Below are 20,662 nucleotides of genomic sequence, written 5' to 3'. Positions count from 1 at the left end.
ACAAGTGACAAAACAGCGAACAGCTCCCGGACCTAGAACTTTCAGATTCCATAGCGTTGCGAGCGGAGAGCCGTGCCCGTGGTTCAAAGAGCCTGCACTGTTCTCCAATTGAGTAGTCCGAAATATGCCAAGTTCGCACCAAAACATCACCATGTGCCAGGCTACTGGAGTCTAAGCGAATCGGTATGGAACAACATTTAGAGTACTCGCATCACTCTTCTCCATTTTGGCGACCCTGCTCTCCAGCGATCTGATAATTATATCAGCCTCGTCTGCAATAGCTGCTGCTTCTTCATCAGTCGGAAACTCAGTAGCGCTCACTCTTGACCGGCCCGCGCGGCCATTTCTTCAGCTGAATACCGAGGTTCTCAGCGCCAGACCAAACTCATGAAGGTCAGCCATGGCTGCATCCTCACTCTCACAAGGAGTTAGGTCTTCGGGGTCGCTTGCACCACCTAATATCAGTCGCCAAATCATTTGAAATAGCACTGACACTATTGCTTTCACGCACTCCTTTTGACCTAGCTGCACGCTATGACGTTGCGGAGGGTGTGGCGCGGCCGCATGACGTCATGGCGCAGCCCCCGAAACTCAGTTTTTCAAACGGAAATATCTCGAGAACGCTTTGGCAGAGACACGTGGGACCAACACCATTCGACTCAGCGCCCAAAACTCTACCGACCCTGAAATTTAAATTTTTCACCGGACTTCCCCTTTAAGTAAGAGACAACCAGCTCCAGTGGTTGTCACCTTTCACCACTGCTGTCATTCGCACTTTTCGATTTGCCCCATGATGCAGTCATTTATGCTTTGCACTGCCGCCATTCACAACTTTTAGATTTGCGCCCTGATGCAGTCATTTACACTTTGCAAGTTTGTGGGTATCTAAACCAATACTGATCCAGATTTACTCATTGCTGTTGTCTGATGATCGCTTAGTGCGTGAAACTCAGAGTTAAAGCACTTTAAAAGAAGTTTCTCTGTCCTCTTGTTTGAACCAGCTCAGCCTACACTCTTGGACAGCCTGGAACCTCTCTGTTTTATAATCTAAAATTGCCATAACGGCCCATAATACCCCAGAGACCGCGGACGCGCAATTTTCCGCGTTATTTTTGGCTTTCATCCGCGTTGCTGAGAATTTTTGCATAAAACCCGCGTTATCCACGGGAATGTACAAGAAAACAGCTCTAGTACATTATGTCGAATATGTACTACAACGCCGTACCCACCCACAAGTTTGTATGACAAAGTTGTACTCTTGCTTGCATGAAACTGTACACTAAACGTGTACAAATGACAGACAACTCGTGCACTATATTAAGCTGTGTTTACATGAGAAGTTTCAACCCGGGTCGAGTTCAGCCCGGGTTGAAAGTCTGTACGACAGACAAAAGAGGTGAGCGTTTACATGAAGACAGTTGACCCGGGTCAAATACTGATATGCCGCCAAAAGTCCACTTCTACAGTCCTGCATGGTCACGTGAATCCGTTCGCGCGAAATTTGCATCTGCAGTGCTGTTCAAACCTGGCGCGAGATACGCACAGAAGTACGTTTGTACGATTTTCTTGACCCGGGTTGGTTTCAACCCTCCCCTTGGGGGGAGGGTTGAAAATGACTTGAAATCAACCCGGGGCGAAATTTCAACCCGGGTCAAGCGCAATGCGTCATGTAAACGCGCCATTCACTTTGTGCATATGGCGGGTTGAAATCTGACCCGGGTCGAACTCAACCCGGGTTGAAACGCCTCATGTAAACACAGCCATATATGGCCCGTTTTCATAATTTTAGGAGGGTATGTCTGTACGTATGCGCGCACGCGTGCGTACAGACACTCTTTTAGGACGAACACCAAGCGCCTAGGGACCGGTGGCATTTGCTTGCAATAACGGGAGTTCTTCTTATCCATATTTTATACCCAGCGAATACACAGTGTTCTATCTAGTAGAGTTATGAACACGTGTCCTTATAGCGAAAGTCTGTCTGTCTGAGGAGCACAGCGCAAAAGCATCTAGTACATGCACAGTACTACATTGTAAAAATTAGAAAGAAAATAGCTCTCCTCACATTCTATGACTGGGTAGTAAAAAGTAATTTTATAGCTAGGAAGGTAGATTTACCTATCATTTTTATGTAATAGATATGCTCCTTTGATATGAAGTCCATGAATTTCGACAACAAATCTGAAGAAGAGCAGTGCACCATGGCATTGGAAAAGAAGCGCATAAGCATGGCAAAACCAGCATTCCACCACTACAGACGCTGCCAAGTAGGAGAATGCTGGACGGGAAAAGTGAGAGAAAAGCAATACGTCTAGGTTTGAGGATCGAGTATGATCTTGCACGCAGCGCCAGAGAACAGGGCAGCAAAAGCGTCTTCAAACTTGGTCAGTGGGAAGCGATGGGTGATGACGGGCGAGATGTCGATCCTGAAAAAGAGGAAGAAAAATACTAAGTGATGCAAGAGGTGAAAAGACGGACTGTTACGGTTTCAGAAGCGAAGCAGGTACATGTTAAGAAGTTGACAGTGAAGAAGATCTGATATATTATACGAATAGGCGGCACGGAGACAACAGGGACCTTTCGCAACACACGTACCGACACGAAACGAATGTCGATTCGTCGCCTGGGTTCGAGGATTCATCAGAGTCCCTTAGAGGCGCTCGTTTTCACGAATGGAAGGTTCTTCATTCGTGGACCGGTCCGAATCCGTCAGGTACACATTTGTGTACATGACTGTACAGTCTCGCTCAGTGAAATCCGATCCAAAGCGCAAAGCTGGCGCCCGGGACCAGTTCCGATTACATCAATGTGTTTGTGTACAGATGTACGTCCAGCCGCGTCCGTGCCACTTCCAGGGAGTCAAGGGCATGCAAGTCGAGGACGCTAAATGTGCACTCTGGGTCGGTTTTCACCGAGAGCAACTGTACAAGGAAAGTACTGCTATACATTCTCAGACATACAGAATGAACACAGGAGCAGTAACACCCCAGATGAAGTCAAACTAATATCTTACTTTCCACTGGCTAAAATCTCCTCGGACTTCTCCCAGGTGCTGAAAATCTTGCGGCCGTGGACGGTGCGCAGTGTCAACGACTTGAACATGACATCGGGTAAAGGATTCTCGACATGCAGAGGAGCCTATATTACAAAACAACATATACACAAAAAAGGAAGAAAAAAAGTTAGTTGTAGAACGTCAGTACCGTCGGTCAGTGCCGTGCAATGTTATCGCAGGAGCTGATTGTTTAGTAACTGGTGGTGTTAGTGGACAATAGGGAGGTTTTGCTCTACGGAATTACGTATGAAAACAACGTAGGAACTGCACGGAATTTTCATACGTAAAAATCAGAGCTGTTGGGTTTCGTTCTACGTGATTTCTCCACGACTGCTTAACATGCGTTGTTGCTTTGGAGACGCGTTGGCTGCATGCGAACACCGCATGCACCACGAACAGAAACAGCGTTTTCCATTTTATTTTGCACGTGGTGTACGGTGTGTGTACCTTGTGTTTCGCGCAGCTTGGACGTTGCCATGGACAAATGCGGAGAATGCGAAAAAATATTTCAAAACGTCCTATGGAGGACACAACGTAGGAAAGAGCTTTGTTAGGAAATCCATAGAGAGATTTAGGCATGAAAGTTGCCCTCGCTCCCCGGCGCGTACGACATACGGATTTTCATACGTAACTACATAGAGCGAAACCTCTCTATTATAGCTTGTAGTTCCTTGGTCCTTTTTCTTTTGTATAAAAAAAACAGTTTCTTGTTCTCTTACATACCGGTACATGTACATGAACCACACACAGGATGTTTAAAATGCTCATGAAAGCGGGAACGGGGCATCAGAACAGCTGAAAACTGGATACAATCCAAATTGGATACAACCCAGAAGAAGAAGGTGGCCGTAAGCCTTCTTTCCCTGTAAAGCCAGGTTGTACGGCAGCACTGCATAGCTCGGCTACCCTGGCACAAACAAGTATATGCACCAACTCTTCTACAGCATCTTTCATAGATGGAGGCCGAACCAGGATCAACCGTCTAAGTGCACCATAGTCAACTAAGCTCACCTTTGGTAGTCCTACAGCCAACACCGTGCCTCCCTTCCTGATGCACCATAAACACACACACACCACACACACAGAAAAGCAGATGTTAGTAGGGTTATCCTGGTGCACAAGAGCTAGCAAACAGTCAGTGGCAATGCCGGCAGGTGCATAGCAATCATGTCCTAGCTATACAACAAACCACATGTATGATAATTATAAGCACAATCAGACAGCAAAGCAGGATACCATTTCCTGTATTTGTGCACATTACATGCGACGAGGGGAAAGCAGTAAACAGATTAAGACTAAGGACATCACTCCAGCCAGAAAGAGCCATGCACAGGATGGGGGTGGGGTGGCCACAACAAGCGGCATGTGCCTTGCCAAACTTCCCAGTCCCAGCACAGAAACAGATCTGAGGTGGGTATCGAACGAGGTCATTGCTTTACTCCCAAGCACAAGACTGACATCTCCACTGCACCATCAAGAGATGCGGAGATGACACGCCAGCTGCCAATAAAGGCCGGAGGCAACTCAGGAGAGAGATGGATAGATAGAAAGAGAGAGAACACACTACACCTCCATGCAGCAGCAGCAGCTCAAACAAGATGTGTGCGTCTGCTTGCATGGCAGCCAACTAAAGCACTCACCTGAGCAAAGTAAAGCAGTTATTCAACATGGGAGCCACACCGGATGCCTCCACTAGCCGACCAACACCGTCACCACCAGTTTCTCGCATCACTGTCCAGGAACACACACACACGCATGAACAAGTGCAGGATTATCAAGTGAACTGTACCAATGTATCAGCATTCACCAAAACATCAATGGATATAGAGAGTCTGTTGCTGGCCAAACTTCCCAGACCCAGCACGGAGCTATCTGAGGTGGGTATCGAACGAGCAGGTTAATGTCTCCTCAAGCTATCCTGGCAAACCACACATGCCCATAGAGGACTGAGAGTGCCAGTATGAAGATGGAATCTTCAATGCAGGAGGATAAGAGATGCACTGCAGGTAGACCCCCTTTAATTCGAACCTCAAATCGACAGGCCCCAACTTCGAATTATCCGGAAAAAAAGCTATCCAAATGCAGCCCAATGCACTGATATGTATGTCAAAATACTGTAAATCTCATGCTGATTAGTTCTGAACATTTTATTAGCATGAACGAAACGTAGATGGTCATGCACAATGGACCAAGCCAGACAATATCTTTATCTTCTAGTGAAGAAGTCGTTAGTCACTGCAGCTGTCCTGAAACAATTTCAACGTAATGGAACAGCGCTGCTTAATCCGCGCCATGAAAGGCCGTCGGACAGCAGCACGTCGTTGTGAAGAACGGAAGTGGAGCAGATGCACAGACAGTTCTTACGACTTCCAGTCACTAGTGTTGTTGTTCGCAAACATCTCCGCGCACGAGCTGGCCACTGAGATCCGCGAAAGGAGTCAACCACCTGGAAGAAGTAGTCTTCAATCAAATCTTTGCACTTTGCCTCGCACGGGCTTCAAATTTCGAGACAAGGTGGGTTTCTTAAACGCTATTGTTGATCCTGGAGCAGACCAGGGATCGATTTTTGAACAGAATGAACTTTGAAGCAACCCCATCTCACTGCGAATTACGCGTTCGAAGGACACACTGTACTGTAAACTGCCCTTCTGTACGAATAATTCAGTCGGTGCATTTTTTGTACTTTGAATTACGCATTCGATTTTGAAGCGACTTGCAGAAGATGAGTACGACGAAAAAGTTCGAAATACACGGAATGTTCGAATTATACCGTATTAGCATTAGAGAGAGTCTATCTGTACTAATAAAGTTGCTGTACATATCGATCACAAGGCCATACGAGAGAGAGAGAGAGAGAGAGCCATGCTGGCTTCTACTCCACCCAACTACTGAATATCAGGGTCACACTATGCTGGCAATGTGTGACTAAAAATGTAGCCACGTGATAAAAGACGGGAAACCACTCCATACCAACTAATAAGCAGGGCATGATGCAACCAGACAGGAACTCACCAGCTTCTTTCAGGTTTTCCTTCAGGCCATTGACGAGTACGGTGGCACCAAATGTCCGCGCCAGCTCTAGTTTATCATCCACGATGTCTGTGACAATGCTGCAGAATACAGGAAATGCAACCGATACGGAAATAACAATGTAGGTATGGCGCATGCATCGGCACAGTCCACGCCAGTCTAAAAAAAGAAAGTAGCGAGCTGTATTGGTTTTCCACACTTGCAGTATTGTGTATTTCCCAGAATTCTTTACCCAGCGTCATTGCTGTTCTAGTTGTTTTAGTCTAAAGAACGGGAAAACAGAAAATAATGCTTACATCTTGGAGGCACCCATGAGGTTGCACAGCGCAACGCAGAAGATCCCGATAGGGCCACAGCCTGAAAGGAAAAGAAACAGAAAACAAAATATAGCATGAAGGACTGCAATGTGGAGCAACAATAAAAGAAAGCCAAATTTCGCACATCACTGCCCAGGAACACACATGTATGAACAAGTGCAGGATTATCAAGTGAACTGTACCAATGTATCAGCATTCACCAAAACATCAATGAGTATAGAGAGTCTGTTGCTGGCCAAACTTCCCAGACCCAGCACGGAGCTATCTGAGGTGGGTATCGAACGAGCAGGTTAATGTCTCCTCAAGCTATCCTGGCAAACCACACACGCCCATAGAGGACTGAGAGTGCCAGTATGAAGATGGAATCTTCAATGCAGGAGGATAAGAGCTGCACTACATGTACTAGTCAAGCTGCTGCACATCTATAACAAGACCACACAAGAGAGAGCTATGCTGGCTTCTACTCCACACAACTACAGTACTGCATATCAGGGTCACAGAATAAAAGCATACATCAAAGCCTAATACTGCTTCCACCTGTGGCAGCTGCATGGCTGTACGGTGTACCATAACAAAACTCATTGACTAACATATTTCGTGAAAATATTATCCTGTAAAAGAATAAAAATGTAAACAACATACCTGTGAAAACACAACCTTTAATGCTTCTAACACAACCTGTGACTACAATAATCATGAAATCAACCCCAAAACATTTCTTGCAGTTTACTTTCGTAGAGTTTGCGACTTTGTGTTCCTCAACACAACTTGCAGCTTCCTTCAAAATACCCTCAACCTTGGTTCTGTCCTAGATCGTATATACATGCACTCATTGTTTCGTCTCATCATCATGGAGCAGCTTATGCGAAGGCTAGCCAAGCTTGCTTGGCGATGCCAACGCGGAAAAGCCTATAATAATAATAATATCAGGGTCACACCATGTCGGCAATGTGTGACAAAAGACGTGAAACCACTCCATACCAACTAAATAAAGCAGGGCATGATGCAACCAGCCAGGAACTCACCAGCACGAGGGGGGGGGGGGGGGGGGGCACGCAGATTCTTTGCCTTTTCCCCACCAAGGTAACCCAGCAGGGTCTTACAAATAACATAATATGCAACTAGAACATGGTCATAGACTGAAAAGTCAGGTAGAATGAGCATGATCCATGGTGTAACACACTAATAATCGAAACCAGCAGTCCAGTAAAGTTGGTCCAATCCTATACCGTAGAATCCCGCGGATAAGCCCATGGGCTTATCTGTTTCACAAGGACATTTCGGTGGGCTTATACGAGAACATGGGCTTATACGCCGACACCAAGTTGTGCTATTGAAAAGTATCAAGGAAGTGAGAAATACATGCTAAAATCCACTGTGCAAACAAAAACAACCGATGATTGTGCTGAAATGTACTAAAAAAATTATTAATGTGCCTGTACTACGTACATGGTATGGCCAAGAGTCCATAATTTATGGACTCTCGGTGTGACCTAGGCCCATGGGCTTGTACGATGAAGCTGTGTGATGTTCGAACAAACCCTGGGCTTATGCGCGGGCATGGGCTTATCCGCGGGATTCTACGGTACTGAAGTTGACAGCACTAAGAGAAGCTTGAGTGAACTCACCCTGAACGAGAACTGTATCACCACTGGGTTCCAAAGCTTCGCAGGCTTGATGTGCCACTCCAAAAGCTGAAAAGAGGAAAAAGACAAAAAGCATGAGTGTTGCAAGGCACTCAACCCAGCGAGAAAGTTCTGCTCAAGCACACTACGCGTAGACTCCATTCCAGATAAGCTGCAGGCCTCTCTGCAATACAGGACACAGTACCACTTACGCTCTAGCAGACATGCAATGTCGTTGTCCAGGCTGGTTTTCAGTAAGTACGCATAGCGAGCCGGAATGATACTATATTGAGAGCAACCTTCCAACACAAAACAAAAACAAAAAAAGCTTACTTAGATACTAACAAAGAAATCCAGCAGTTCATTCATAAGATGGTGATCTTCACGCACTGACACAGAAATACGAGATGAAGACTACAGGGACAAAGAGTGCAGGCTCTGCACACACACAAGCTGTCCAGTGGCAGTAGAGCTACTGGCATGCAGTCTGTGTGCCACCCGCGTGGACAATGGTGTGTATTTTTCCTGTGCAATGTGAACAGAAGCCCTTGCCTTGGTGGCTGACAGCTGCTTTGATTGTTAACACCCAAAGCAGCTCCTTGCAAGTCAATGGCACAAGGAAGAAAGATCTACAGCATAACACCATGAGTATGCACAAGGGTTTGGTTGTAACCCAGCACCTTGTGTGTAACACAAATCCCACAGCATTAGGAGGTGCAGGATTGACCAACTTGATATACTGATCTAGTGTGTACGAATGGGACATTCTACTTGAAGAAATATTTCTCGTTTACCGGGGTTGCTGGCTTATTACAATACTGGATGGGGGAGGGAGGAGGAGACGCCATTTTGATACACAAGCTACCCGAAAGGTAACTTCCCAATGCTGCAAAACACCAGCAAACTAATATAATTACTTCTCGGATGGATGGGGTGTGTGATCACTTACCTCCATGGACGGTGCCTTTGCCATGTCCATACTGGCTGAGGTTCTGGCAAATGTGACGCTGGTCTGGAGGACAAACAAGAAATGCCACGAGTAAGACAGCTGTCGACTATTCACAAGGAAACTAGGCTCATCGTGAGCACCAACAGGGCATATATAGAGGTGCAATCAGTGCCAACAGTGGATTAACAAACAGGTATCAAATAATCCATGTTACTGTGATGCAGACTAGTTGCTCTTGTTGTCATTGTTAACTAGGGGATCTGGGTGCCCAACAAGATAGAAATAAAACTAATGGCCGGCAGCTTTAGGGTCCATCCGCAAATACCGATACCTAAGAAACGAAAACCAGTCACTTTCTCTTCTCTTCTTCGTTTCTAAATAAATATCTATATTTACGACTGTCCCTTACCGTGTGTGCACTGATAACAGTGTCCACAATAGTAATGATTCTCGCAGCATACGCGCTTGCCGACTTCAAACTCCGCTCCCACGTCCGACCCGACTGAAACAATCTGCACGCGGACAGTGTGCAAGCAAACAGCAGCAGCAATACGAATTCGTGGTGAAATCACGCTCAGACGCCATACTGAAATTCTCGAAAGACAGTTGCACGAAAACGGGACACTAAAAAAAAGAAGCACACAAATCCGTTCTAGACGACCACACAGGTATTTTCCAGTTACACCAAGAGTAGATAAGCCAGAGTGTGCAGCTCCGGGTGAAGTTTCTTGTTTTTAACTCGCACCAGTTCATGTGGTCATGCTACCGTACGACCTAGGTTATTTCTGCTGCGCATTGCTGCTAGTCGTGCAAACGATGAACATTGCTCTATTATCACTGGCCCGTACACAGAAGTGAAAATTCTCGTATGTGCCCCCGTTAGTCTTCATTGGCAAGAGGCGAGCTACTTTCCTACATGGAGATTCACGGGAAAATACTGCTGGACGCAATAGCGATCTCCATGTTTTGGAAAAAAAAGGTGCTGTGTCCTCCTACAAACTTCAGCCAGCACCACCTAAAGTAGCGGCACAGTGCCGGGCGCTGCTGTTTCCACGGATTGGGATTTTATAGTCTTCGTACACAAGTGCGACGTTGATTGCACGTGATTTTCATGGTGCTGAGTCAACCAAATCGCGGTCTTTCTTCAGAACGGAGACTCACCTCTGCAACACATTCGTGACCAGGAGTGAACGGAAGTGAAGCAATGACGCGTGCACCTGCAAAAAGGTACGCAGCACATGCAAGGCAACATTATGTTAGTGTTGCACCAAAACATTTCCTGACCACAATACTAATAATAACCAGTCTTCCATTTCGCTTTCATAATAATAATTACGCAATCAAGTAGTGATTCAGTGTATCATAATAAGAAAAGGATACTGCGTAACAATCAAGAGGGGAATGCATAGATCGCACATGCTGCAAGCGATTTTGAAGTCCCTTTTGAAGAAAAATTGCAGACTGGAGATAGTGATACAATGCATCAAAAAAATTATAATAATTATTGCCACGTGTGGAAACATGAGAAAACTACGCGCACGCACGCAGGGTTGACTGCACTTACCCTCCGTCCAATTATACAGCATAATGTCGGATCCGCAAATAGAGGCACGGAGCACCTTGACCAGCAACTCTCCGGACTCCGGTTTGGGAACAGGCAGCGTGGTCAGATCGTAGGACTTTGTGGGGTTGCTTTTCAGCAGACCGGTCATGGAGTCGGGCACGGCAGCCATTGTTGTTCGGTTTAATACTAGTATATTATTCACAAGAGCAGACAGCGAATGTGAAGATGAAAATACAACTAACTACCCAGGGTCGAAGGGTAGAAAGCTGGGCTTGACAGCTGCAGAAAGGATCGACGCCTTTTGCAAAAAGCACTCCATCGTCAGGACTGACCGGCCGAGGCACCAAACCAACCACGCACGGCACTGCAAAAGCAAAGACTGGGAATGGCATCCCTCTGCAAATCGAAGGTCTTTTATACAGGTTTCATGGCCATTCGCTGGATTCAACCAACTGCTTTGAAAAGATCGTGTTTTACTAGATTTTGAGAAGGAAATCCTACTTCAGCAGTCTAAAATCGCACACATCCAACTCGTATGACGTCACATTTCGGGAAGCTTTCATCTAAAAAGCGTTTCACAAAACTGCACAGCTTGCATGATGTAGTGCCCGTACATCTGGTACATGGCCCGTATGCACTGACTGTCTGAACTCTGCAGCCTATAAATAGTTGTACTTGTAGGCTGCAGCCTGCAGGACGTCGACGATGTTGTTTGAGCTGTGAAGTCAAGAGTGAAGTGAAGAAGAGGCCTTTCCAACACATACTGTAGGCTGCAGAATTTATCTCTCACTGGCTTCTTAGTCATTGAAAGGCAGCTACCATTGCACTTTAGTGTTAACATTCTTCTCATCATAGCAACGATTGGCTAAATTTGCTTCGCTTTTGGAGCTGGACTCCGAGCCTCCTCCAACATGTCTTTGAAAAATCTCGTTGCTCAGCGTAAGCGAATCCTGATTTCTCATGTTTGTCACCGATGTGGAGAGCTGTGAAGGTTTGTAACGGCATGTATAATATGTGCCCTGCTTGCAGGCATCCAGACTGATGTGATTGACGCTGTGACTAAGAAAGGGCAATGGGCGGTAGGTTTGGCGTTGCACCTCTGTGCCTTGTGGTTGCTGATGTGATGTTGTTGCTGAGTATTTCAATGACCAAAAATGTCCCGTTTTCTCTTTGTAACCTAACACAGTAACAGTACGATCCGAAGCGGCTTGACGTACATGTACATGCATATTCATGACCCCATTGTGACTCCAACGTAGTTTGTTCCTTGTGGCCTCACTCGACTGCCAACAAAATTTAATTGTGAACACTAATTCCCATTGGACTTCAGAAGTTGACATGTGAACATGTTCAACAACAGGCTGTAATTATATACAAAATAGTGATGCAATGTCACATGCAATGTCACATTGATGTGCTGACCAGGATTGCGTTTTTGAGTAATGTAAGCTGCGTGCTTGACATGTGTACCATACAAGGCACGTCCAGCTAATGCAAGCAGGAGAGTGTACAGTCATACACTTTCTATCTTTTTTTTTCCTTTTTTCGTCCTTGTTGAGTAATTGAGCATTGAAGTGGTGTGATTGAAAACCCGAATTCCTCCGGTACACATTGCAAAGCTGCTGTCCGCCGCCATTGCCATAAGTGTACACACTCATCACCATTCGCCCGTCAGAATGTACCGTTGTGTTAACAAAATTTAATATCTGACGTCCCAAGCCCAAGAACGTCCAGCCTGAAAAGCTAAGAATGCCACAGCCTATAAATTTAAGGTCCGGCAATGCTGGTTTTCTGGCAGAATTCGGGATACAGTCAACTTTGCGTATAACGACGCTCGGCGGGGCGGCAGAAATGTGTCCTTTTTCGTGAAGTGTCGTTATACCCGAAGTCTATATATTACAGTACATGGGACTTTGCTCTGGGCATGGGAATTCTGTTGTTATTCGCGAATTGTCGTCATATCCGCAGTCGTTATTAGCGAAGTTAACTACATATGGTCCAGTACGAATTGTTTCTAAGAATGCGATAAGAACGCACCAGATTGCTGAAAAATAAGAACGTCCCACTCGAAACAACGTTCTTGGGCGCGCAGCTCTACTGCACCTGACAGTATTGGCTTATGATTCATTAGGTGAGATCCTTGGTCATGACCTTGACCTTGCATATGAGATATGACTGTGTGCTTTCCTTGTTATGTCTCTCTCTCTCTCTCTCTCTCTCTCTCTCTCTCTCTCTCTCTCTCTCTCTCTCTCTCTCTCTCTCTCTCTCTCTCTCTCTCTCTCTCTCTCTCTCTCTCTCTCTCTCGTGTGGCTGCTAGGTGTTGGTTGTGGACCACCTCAGTATGCGTGTGATCTCAGCATGCTGCAAGATGCACGAGATCTTGTCGCGTGGCATAACACGTGAGTGCATCCACGGTGCTGTCTGTGTCTTTATGTCTCTGTGTGTATGCACTTTGATCAGCTGTGCGGTGTAGACCTGGCTAGCATTAGTGGTGGTCAATTCATCAGCACTGCAAGCTGTTGCCTGGTGTAATCCCAGCACAAGTTGCTATGTCTAACATGGCTTGTTCGCTATCATCGCTTCAACGATGGGCATGTGGAAGTGGAAGTGTATGCATGTGTGCCACGTTTTCCCCTTTATTGCTGAAAATAGGTTTTGGTGAAAGTCTGCTTGTGTGCTAAACCAAACTAGTGAAATGCGCATGTGTGCTAAAAAAAAACCCCTCTAATAATCGTAATACACTGTATGCAAATATCTACTGGAAGCCTCTTGTACGGGCAAAGCAAAATGTGCTTACATCATATTATGGCACAAATATGCAAATATCTTGCTGTAGCTGTAGCTGTAGCAACCTCATTTGCTACTCAGATTCACTATTAATAATCATAATACACTGTATTCAGTACTCTGTCAGTGTTGTGCCTAGTGGTTGCACTTTCTGACTGTATATAGTATCTAGCTACAGTGGTGGAGAGTTACTCTTAACTCGTTTCCATATGTCCTTTTTCTTTTTACACTGTATTATGTAGCTGTAGCAACCTCATTTGCTACTCAGATTCACTCTTCAAGACTCACTGAGCCTAGTCTCTTCATTGTTCTCTTCTTTATTCTACTCTCTATAAGCTTCTCTTTCTGATCAGTCAATCAGTGGCGTATCATATTGGGAAGAAAAGTAGTGTGTGTGTGTGGGGGGGGGGGGGGGGGGGGGATGCAGACAGACAGACACACATACAGAGAGAGAGAGAGAGAGACAGACAGACAGATAATTATAATGACAGAGACAGACAGAGAGAGAGAGAGAGATGCAGCTTACCAGAGACTCCACAGTTGGAGGGATGCAGTGCGTGTGTGTGGTGGTAGGTGGGGGGTAGTAATGGTATTGTTACCATTTTCTTGCTCATGTACATGCCTGGCACACAGTGATTGGCGCTTCCTTTATTCTGCCCAGCATCAATCCTAGGGCCTTGGTGCATGTGTCATATGGGTTGGTATGTGATTTGAGTTTGTCTTTTTTGTGCTCGCAGTGGTGGAGTCTATTGAAAAATCACGCGAGCCGCTTCCTCACCTCGATGCCATCTATTTCATCTCGCCAACAGAAGCTGTAGGTTGAATGGCATTGTGTGAAACTCCTAGTCGTACCAAGTGTTGGCTTGCAGGCTTTTTAGTTTGTGGAAATCCACGAGCCCTTCATTCATTCTCTCTCTCTCTCTCTCTCTCTCTCTCTCTCTCTCTCTCTTTGTATCTATCCCTATCTCTATCCTTATTTCTATCCCTATCTCTTGATTCCTCTCTCCATGCAACACACACATGTCATTGCTAATATTCATTATCGTGTGTATTCTATTCTGTACAGTCTGTTACATCGATTGTCCGGGACTTTGTGAACGACCGATCAGAGCCACTATATCGCTCCGCTCACATCTTCTTCACAGAACGTAAGCTTTGTCTCATTGCATGCCGTATCACATGTTTACTATTCCATCCTGTGTGGATCTAGTGGTTGTATAATTGTCACTGCCAAGATAAGTCTCTGTCCTGCTATCAGGTGGGGATTTCCCCTTTCCTTCACTACCGCTTGTCGCACTGTGTGATCAGTCGTGCTAATTTGGTGTTGACGATTTGTTGTGTGTGTTATGTGTGTGGGTGGGTGTGCGTGCGTGTGTGGGTGTGGGTGTGTGCGCGTGTGTACACGCTTGTGTACATGTTCATTTGTGTATACATGTGTACGTGCTTGTATGTATGCAGCATGCTCAGACGCCCTGTTCCAGAAGCTCGCCGTACCAAGCATTGCCCGAGGTCAGTAGAACATGTTGTGGCAGCCATGGGCACACACATCTCAGTCATTGTTTTTCTGCCATGTCTGTCCGGAGTTAGTTCCCTGGCATAATTACCGACCTGTGTGTCAAATGGGGAATCCATGCGGTCATCAACCAGAAATTATTAGTTTAGTTTCTTAGCTTCTCTTCATCTTGATCATCTTGATTTGCTATTTTCAGTTTGCGCATGTGCCGTTAGAATGGTAAATGAGTAAAATTGAAATTTTCATTCTCCTTTTGCACTTCTGTGACTACAGTCATTCGTACGATGAAGGAAGTGAATATCGCCTTCATGCCGGCGGAAAGCAGGGTAAGTGAGAGAGAGGTAGCTTTGCCACCGCTTGCTGTATCTCACTGTGCCACAATTCTGCGTAGCCGCCTCCTTGCAACTACCTGCTGGTGCCTCTATTTCTTGCAGCTGTCGGTGTCAAATTTGTTACAATGTCACTTTTTTTGATGCACTATTCGCGTTCCTTGTAAAATCATTGCACCATTTTGGCGCATATTCTTGCACGTACATTAACCTTGCTCTCCCTCATCTCACAGCATTTTCTCGAGAAGACATGGATTTATTGCAACGTCGATTATATCAGTATCCGTGAGAGTCAAGTCTCGCTTCTGGTATTTGGCTAGGCTATACTAAACTAGTACATGTATTCCGTTGCATTATTAGACACGGACAGAGGCAGCAGTCGGTCAGCCCTGTTTTTGCAACCTCGTGTGCTATGATGTGTTTTTGGTTTTCCGTTCCTTTGGTCCAACAGGTGTTCAGTCTGGACGCACCCGATGCGTTCCAGCACTTCTTCAGTCCTTCGTCATCACGTGCCCGTTCAGTCAGCTTAGATGTAAGTGGTACAGGTACATACGCCCGAATTACTTTTGAACATTTACTGCACCTAAATTTAGTACTACAGTCGAACCTCGTTAGGACGAACTTCAAGGGACTGAACACGTTTGTTTGCCTTATCCAGATCTGGCCAAAACATTGATTTACATATCATATGGGTTGTTTTTCTGTGAAATTGCATGCTGTGGCACATGTAAAGCATTTCTTCATAGCATAAGCTAGCAACAGGTACTAATTCAAGTACTTGAAGTACAATGTGCAATGAATTCATGACGGCATGACCTCCGATCCGCCTTGTAACATGCTGTCAATTCGTTTTTCCCGTACAAGAGGCCTTGACAATCGGAAAAAAATATACAGCCAGCACACACAAGGGGACCGAAAGTTCGTGCTGCGCGTTGATTTTGTTGAAATCACGCTTGAGAATAATTCGTCTTCGCGAAAGTTCACCGTACAGGAGTTCGTCGTAAACGAATAATTTTGACTTGATTTAATTCCTGACCAACCATAGGATTGGCCCTAGTTCGTACTAATGGAAAGTTCGCCTTATCAGTGTTCGTCCTAAAGAGATTTGACTGTATGTTGACTTTTTGGGTGCAATAAAAGGTCAGCAGCTCTCAATAAAAGGGTTTGAGTAAGTCACAGTGCCTGTTTTGATGTTCTCTGTACTTCTTCTTTGCCGTTCTCCTGCTGTATGTGCGTGTGTGTGTGTGTGTGTTTGTCATTGTGTTTGTCTCTCTGCAGCGTTTAGCTGAACAAATTTCAACAGTCTGCTTCACCCTGAATGAGTTCCCTGCCGTGCGCTATCGATCGTGAGTTGTCTTGCTCTCTTGTTCTTGTCCTCTGCATTTCAGAATCTTGTGGTGAATGCCATTGTTGAAATAGTTGCGATGTTCAGCCAGCAATGCGCACTCCTGTCTACAACTGTGCTTTCAGTCATCCGGGTCGCTGGCATTTTGGTGACACTAAACTGAGTAAACTCGTATGGTTCTAACTTCTAAGGGAAGGCTCTGTGTGTGTGTGTGTGCATGCGCGCCTTTTTTTGTCGGTGCAGTGAGTCAGATCGCACCAAGGAGCTAGCAGACAAAGTACAGGAGTCGCTGGACAAGTATAAGCGCGATGTCGACTCAAACCTCGGCCAGGTGAGCAGCTTAACATTGGATGGTATTCTACATGTGATTGGTCAAAATTCTTTGTCTTTATATTTTTAGTATTAAGAATAAGAATGGACTCGGGTGGGGAGCCAAGGATATTATTCTTTTCTATAAATTAAAATACTTCGAAGTAAGAATAGGAAGAACAGTTCGCATGTAGCCCATGAGTGAGATCACCCATGGGGCTAACGCACCTGTCGGTAGTAGAGAAATAAACACGAGAAATATATGTACACATTCTCTCTATTTTTACATTGCAGGGAAAAGCTACCTATTGTTTATTGTTTTGTCTTAGTCATTCTCGATGTTGTTGATCCGTCTGGTTACGGGTCGTCCTCTGGGCTTCTTGATGTTTTTGGTGTCGATAGAAAGTCTGAGAGCTTGTGTAGAATGTTGAGTCAATGCCTTCTCTGATCACAGGGCCAAACCATAACCAGCACCTTTCCCCCCTACATGTTGTGGTGATCGGTACTTGGTTGGACAGTTTGTACACGTTTTTTATTCGATATTTTTTGGGGGATACACTACGCCAAGAATGGATTGTAGTTGCGGCGATGTCACGTGGCAAGCCTGTTGCCGAGTGCCGCTGTCAACGTCCACAGACCACAGTCGTATAATAGAACCGGAAGGATAAGTCTTCTTTATAGCCGTATACAAAGACTTTTACTGCTACTTCAGTATTCTATGTGTATAGTGCGGATGGATGGCAGGGATGAATTTACTGTCATATTTTTGCATAGCAGTTTCTGCTATACGAAATCACAATTGTGTAGCAGTCTTTGATTTTTATTAGCATTTTTTCTTTGAAGGTAGGGTATTTACCACATTGTCCTTCTTGAGAGTGATGCCGAAAGCCCATTTGCAAAAAACCGACTGAAGAATACATATGCACGCAGATTGAGAGTGTCTGCACCCCATACACCGCACTGTATGCATGTTACATGACAGCACAGGCTAGGCATGGATAGTGTGTATGCATCGCAATTTTCTGCGAGTCATGGTGACTTTTGAGTAGCAGTAGATCGATTTTGCATCGCAAACTGCGATGCGATACAGGATAAATTCATCCCTGGATGTACATAGCTTTGCCAAGTTGCAGACAATGACTAGTTGAGACGTAGCTGAGCTACGAGAAAACCGATCCATACCCTTTGCATGTGGCGACATTCATGGATGGCCCGTCACTGATCTTCAAATGTGACCTTGTTTGTTTGTTTGCTTTCTGTTTGTTCAATGACAATGTGTTTGTGTCTCTGTCTCACCACAACCCATACATTGCAGGCACCCGGAAAATCAAAATCTCAGCTTCTTATCTTGGACAGGTGAGAGTAAATCGAGTGTGGGTGCTTCTTCTCGACAGAATACGTTACTGCAGATCTGATAGGTTATTTGTAGGTACTCCTGAGCTTCAGAAGACTGCAGGGTGAAGTGCTTCCTTCTTCTGAGCTTCATGCGCTTCATATCTACTCGTAAATGCCAAAGAATTATCATTTGTGGTGCATTCTTCAACTCCTGATGCAGGTGATGCATCGGTTACTTTTGTATATTCTTCGTCTGGCAAAAATCATCATCATACATGAACAGGTTGTGTTGGGATGCGCACATGTATGTGTGACTGTGTGTGTGTGTGTGTGTGTGTGTGCGTGTGTGTGTGTATGTTCTTGCAGAGGGTTTGACCCAGTATCCCCGGTGTTACACGAGCTGACGTTCCAGGTAATTTGCCTGTCAATATGGGGAATGAGCGTTTGTTGCTGCCAGGTGTTCACGCGTGTGCTGGATGAACTGTCTGTTATGCATGGCGGTACTTCAGTACTGTTGTCCCTATTCACATGTGGGTGGTGAGAGCAACATTGCTACAACAAACATTCACAGCTTCGCATGCATTGAGTGATGTGAGATTAGTATATGAGAAAGAACTTTTCGGAAAAGTAAGACAAATAACTAGCTCATGTAGCGAGGAGGTCACTAACTGGAAAGGCTGATAAAACCTTTTGCAGTTTAGCTGACATCACTTTGGCTCTAGTTGGTGTTGCTTTGTCACTGCAGGTTCACATGCACCCCCTAAAAATCTCCACCTAGATTCAGCATGCACATAATGACCCTGAATGACATGCACCGGCCATCATACACATATGCGGTCGTGTATTGCCCACCCCAAACGGGGACCAGCTACATGTACGCCCCTGACTAACTAGTGTTCTTCTTCTGTGCCTTGTGCATGTGTTATCTTAGGCAATGACGTATGACCTTCTCAAGATCGAGAATGATGTTTTCCGGTGAGTTAGCTGATTGCGCTGCGTTGAGGCTGTTGGGTGCAGCCTGTGAGCAGGCATTGCCTCGCAAGCTGCTGGGCATGCAGCCAGATGTTCAGTTGTGTAGCTGAGCCAGTGGGACCAAGATAAATTGCAAAAACAAGCTGTGTTATATAAAGAGAAAAGGACCTATAAGTTGCTAGTTATGACTAACAGTCCACCAAGGTAACGAGATATTATACAGTCAGGTATTGTCCGTTTCTCTTTACATATTACTATTGGCTCAATTTTTATCATAGCCTAGGAGCCGTGGCATCATTCATAATCCACAGCAAGAAGGCAGCAATGCCTGTGCCTATGGTGAAGTACACTAAAAATACCATACCATAACATCCGAGTTTTTACAAACTGTATTTTCCGGCATTGGCTCCGGTCTTTTATTAATGCCTGCATGAAGTATGCACCACCTCATTTCGGGGCTTTTGTGTAGATTTTTCAAATAAATTGGGTTGAGTTTAGGGCTCGCAAACTACTACACCCCTTGGCCAGTAAAGTAACGTCGCAAATTCGGTAGTAAGCGTCATTTGGAGTACATTGCCTATCAACATACTTTGCAGTTGGCTACAGTCCATTTCAAAACTATAGACGCGTACCTAGGCAAAAACCGTTATGCCAGCATCTATACCACATAAAATCTGTGATCACTTTGTGCATAAATTTTTCAAAATTGGGCGTCTGTTATCCAATCGTTTAGAAACTATATGAGAGTAATTGTGGAGCGATCCTGAGCAATATTCCGAAAACTATTCTCAAAAAGTTCCAGCCAAATTTGAAATATTTCAAAAACCCTACGCGTCTATAGTTTTGAAATGGACTGTAACTCATTGCTCGACATAGTCAAGGTAAGATACAGCTAGTTTTACCAGTGATCTTGTTTGTGTGTGTGTGTGTGCTTGTGTGTTTGTCTGGTCAGGTATGCGTTCACTGGTGGTAGTGGACAGACGGGAGAGCGAGAGTGTTTGCTGGACGGTAAGCTCTTTATCCAATAGTGTTCACTGTCCTTCAACCTTATTGTAAGGTCAAGTTGTATTGGGAACCGGAATTCACCATCCCCACCCGCTAGCCTTTTTTTAAATATCAGAAGCGTCGTCACCCTGTGCGTGTGTACATGCGTAAGAACATGCGTACGTATGGGTAGACACGCGTGCGTTGAATGCTGTTGCACACGGCTTCCGTACTTGACTCTCTTGCACTACGCTCCTGTCGATCTGTCTGCTGAGTGCAGTCTGCCTGTTGCCGGTGACTGATGTGGTGTTTCATGACTGGAACATGGGATGTGTGACTTTTCCGTCAAATAGTTATCCATAAGTGCTACAGACATCCATGGACTTAGGGGTCATCGCAATAGTTGTCGTCCCTGAAATGAACGTCGTTCATACTGGACGACCGAAACCGCATGCACGTACATGTACAGTGTCGGTCTACTTGTGATTTTGCCCCCCCCCCCCCCCCCCCCCAACGAACAATGTTCGTTTCAGAGACGACAAATAACT

At 45.3% G+C, this 20,662-nt stretch overlaps 2 protein-coding genes across 2 annotated transcripts in view; one reads left to right on the top strand and one right to left on the bottom strand.

Moving 5' to 3' along the window:
- Positions 1-1,873: 1,873 nt before the first annotated feature.
- On the bottom strand, positions 1,874-10,912 carry LOC135823070 (L-threonine 3-dehydrogenase-like). Its single transcript, XM_065335899.1, has 12 exons — positions 10,541-10,912; positions 10,138-10,193; positions 9,386-9,488; positions 8,977-9,039; positions 8,240-8,326; positions 8,031-8,096; positions 6,382-6,442; positions 6,068-6,165; positions 4,696-4,786; positions 4,067-4,103; positions 3,014-3,138; positions 1,874-2,426 (listed from the first exon to the last, which is right to left on the bottom strand). The coding sequence occupies exons 1-12, from the start codon at positions 10,707-10,709 to the stop codon at positions 2,312-2,314; spliced, it is 1,071 nt and encodes a 356-aa protein (XP_065191971.1). The 5' UTR covers positions 10,710-10,912; the 3' UTR covers positions 1,874-2,311.
- A 318-nt stretch (positions 10,913-11,230) lies between these two features.
- LOC135823068 (syntaxin-binding protein 1-like) overlaps positions 11,231-20,662 on the top strand; it is a 17,408-nt gene continuing 7,976 nt past the window's right edge. Inside the window, exons 1-14 of the mRNA XM_065335898.1 lie at positions 11,231-11,479; positions 11,570-11,619; positions 12,858-12,939; positions 14,065-14,141; positions 14,394-14,475; positions 14,786-14,836; positions 15,114-15,166; positions 15,621-15,701; positions 16,448-16,515; positions 16,758-16,845; positions 18,139-18,179; positions 18,525-18,570; positions 19,090-19,133; positions 20,083-20,138. Coding sequence (XP_065191970.1) covers positions 11,452-11,479; positions 11,570-11,619; positions 12,858-12,939; positions 14,065-14,141; positions 14,394-14,475; positions 14,786-14,836; positions 15,114-15,166; positions 15,621-15,701; positions 16,448-16,515; positions 16,758-16,845; positions 18,139-18,179; positions 18,525-18,570; positions 19,090-19,133; positions 20,083-20,138 — 847 coding nt within the window. The 5' untranslated portion in view covers positions 11,231-11,451. The remainder of the gene's footprint in view (positions 11,480-11,569; positions 11,620-12,857; positions 12,940-14,064; positions 14,142-14,393; positions 14,476-14,785; positions 14,837-15,113; positions 15,167-15,620; positions 15,702-16,447; positions 16,516-16,757; positions 16,846-18,138; positions 18,180-18,524; positions 18,571-19,089; positions 19,134-20,082; positions 20,139-20,662) is intronic.

The sequence above is a fragment of the Sycon ciliatum genome, chromosome 8 (assembly GCF_964019385.1).
Source record: "Sycon ciliatum chromosome 8, ocSycCili1.1, whole genome shotgun sequence".
Lineage (NCBI taxonomy): Eukaryota > Metazoa > Porifera > Calcarea > Leucosolenida > Sycettidae > Sycon > Sycon ciliatum.
Note: the sequence above shows the minus strand (reverse complement) of the source record. Positions and strands in the feature narration are given on the sequence as shown.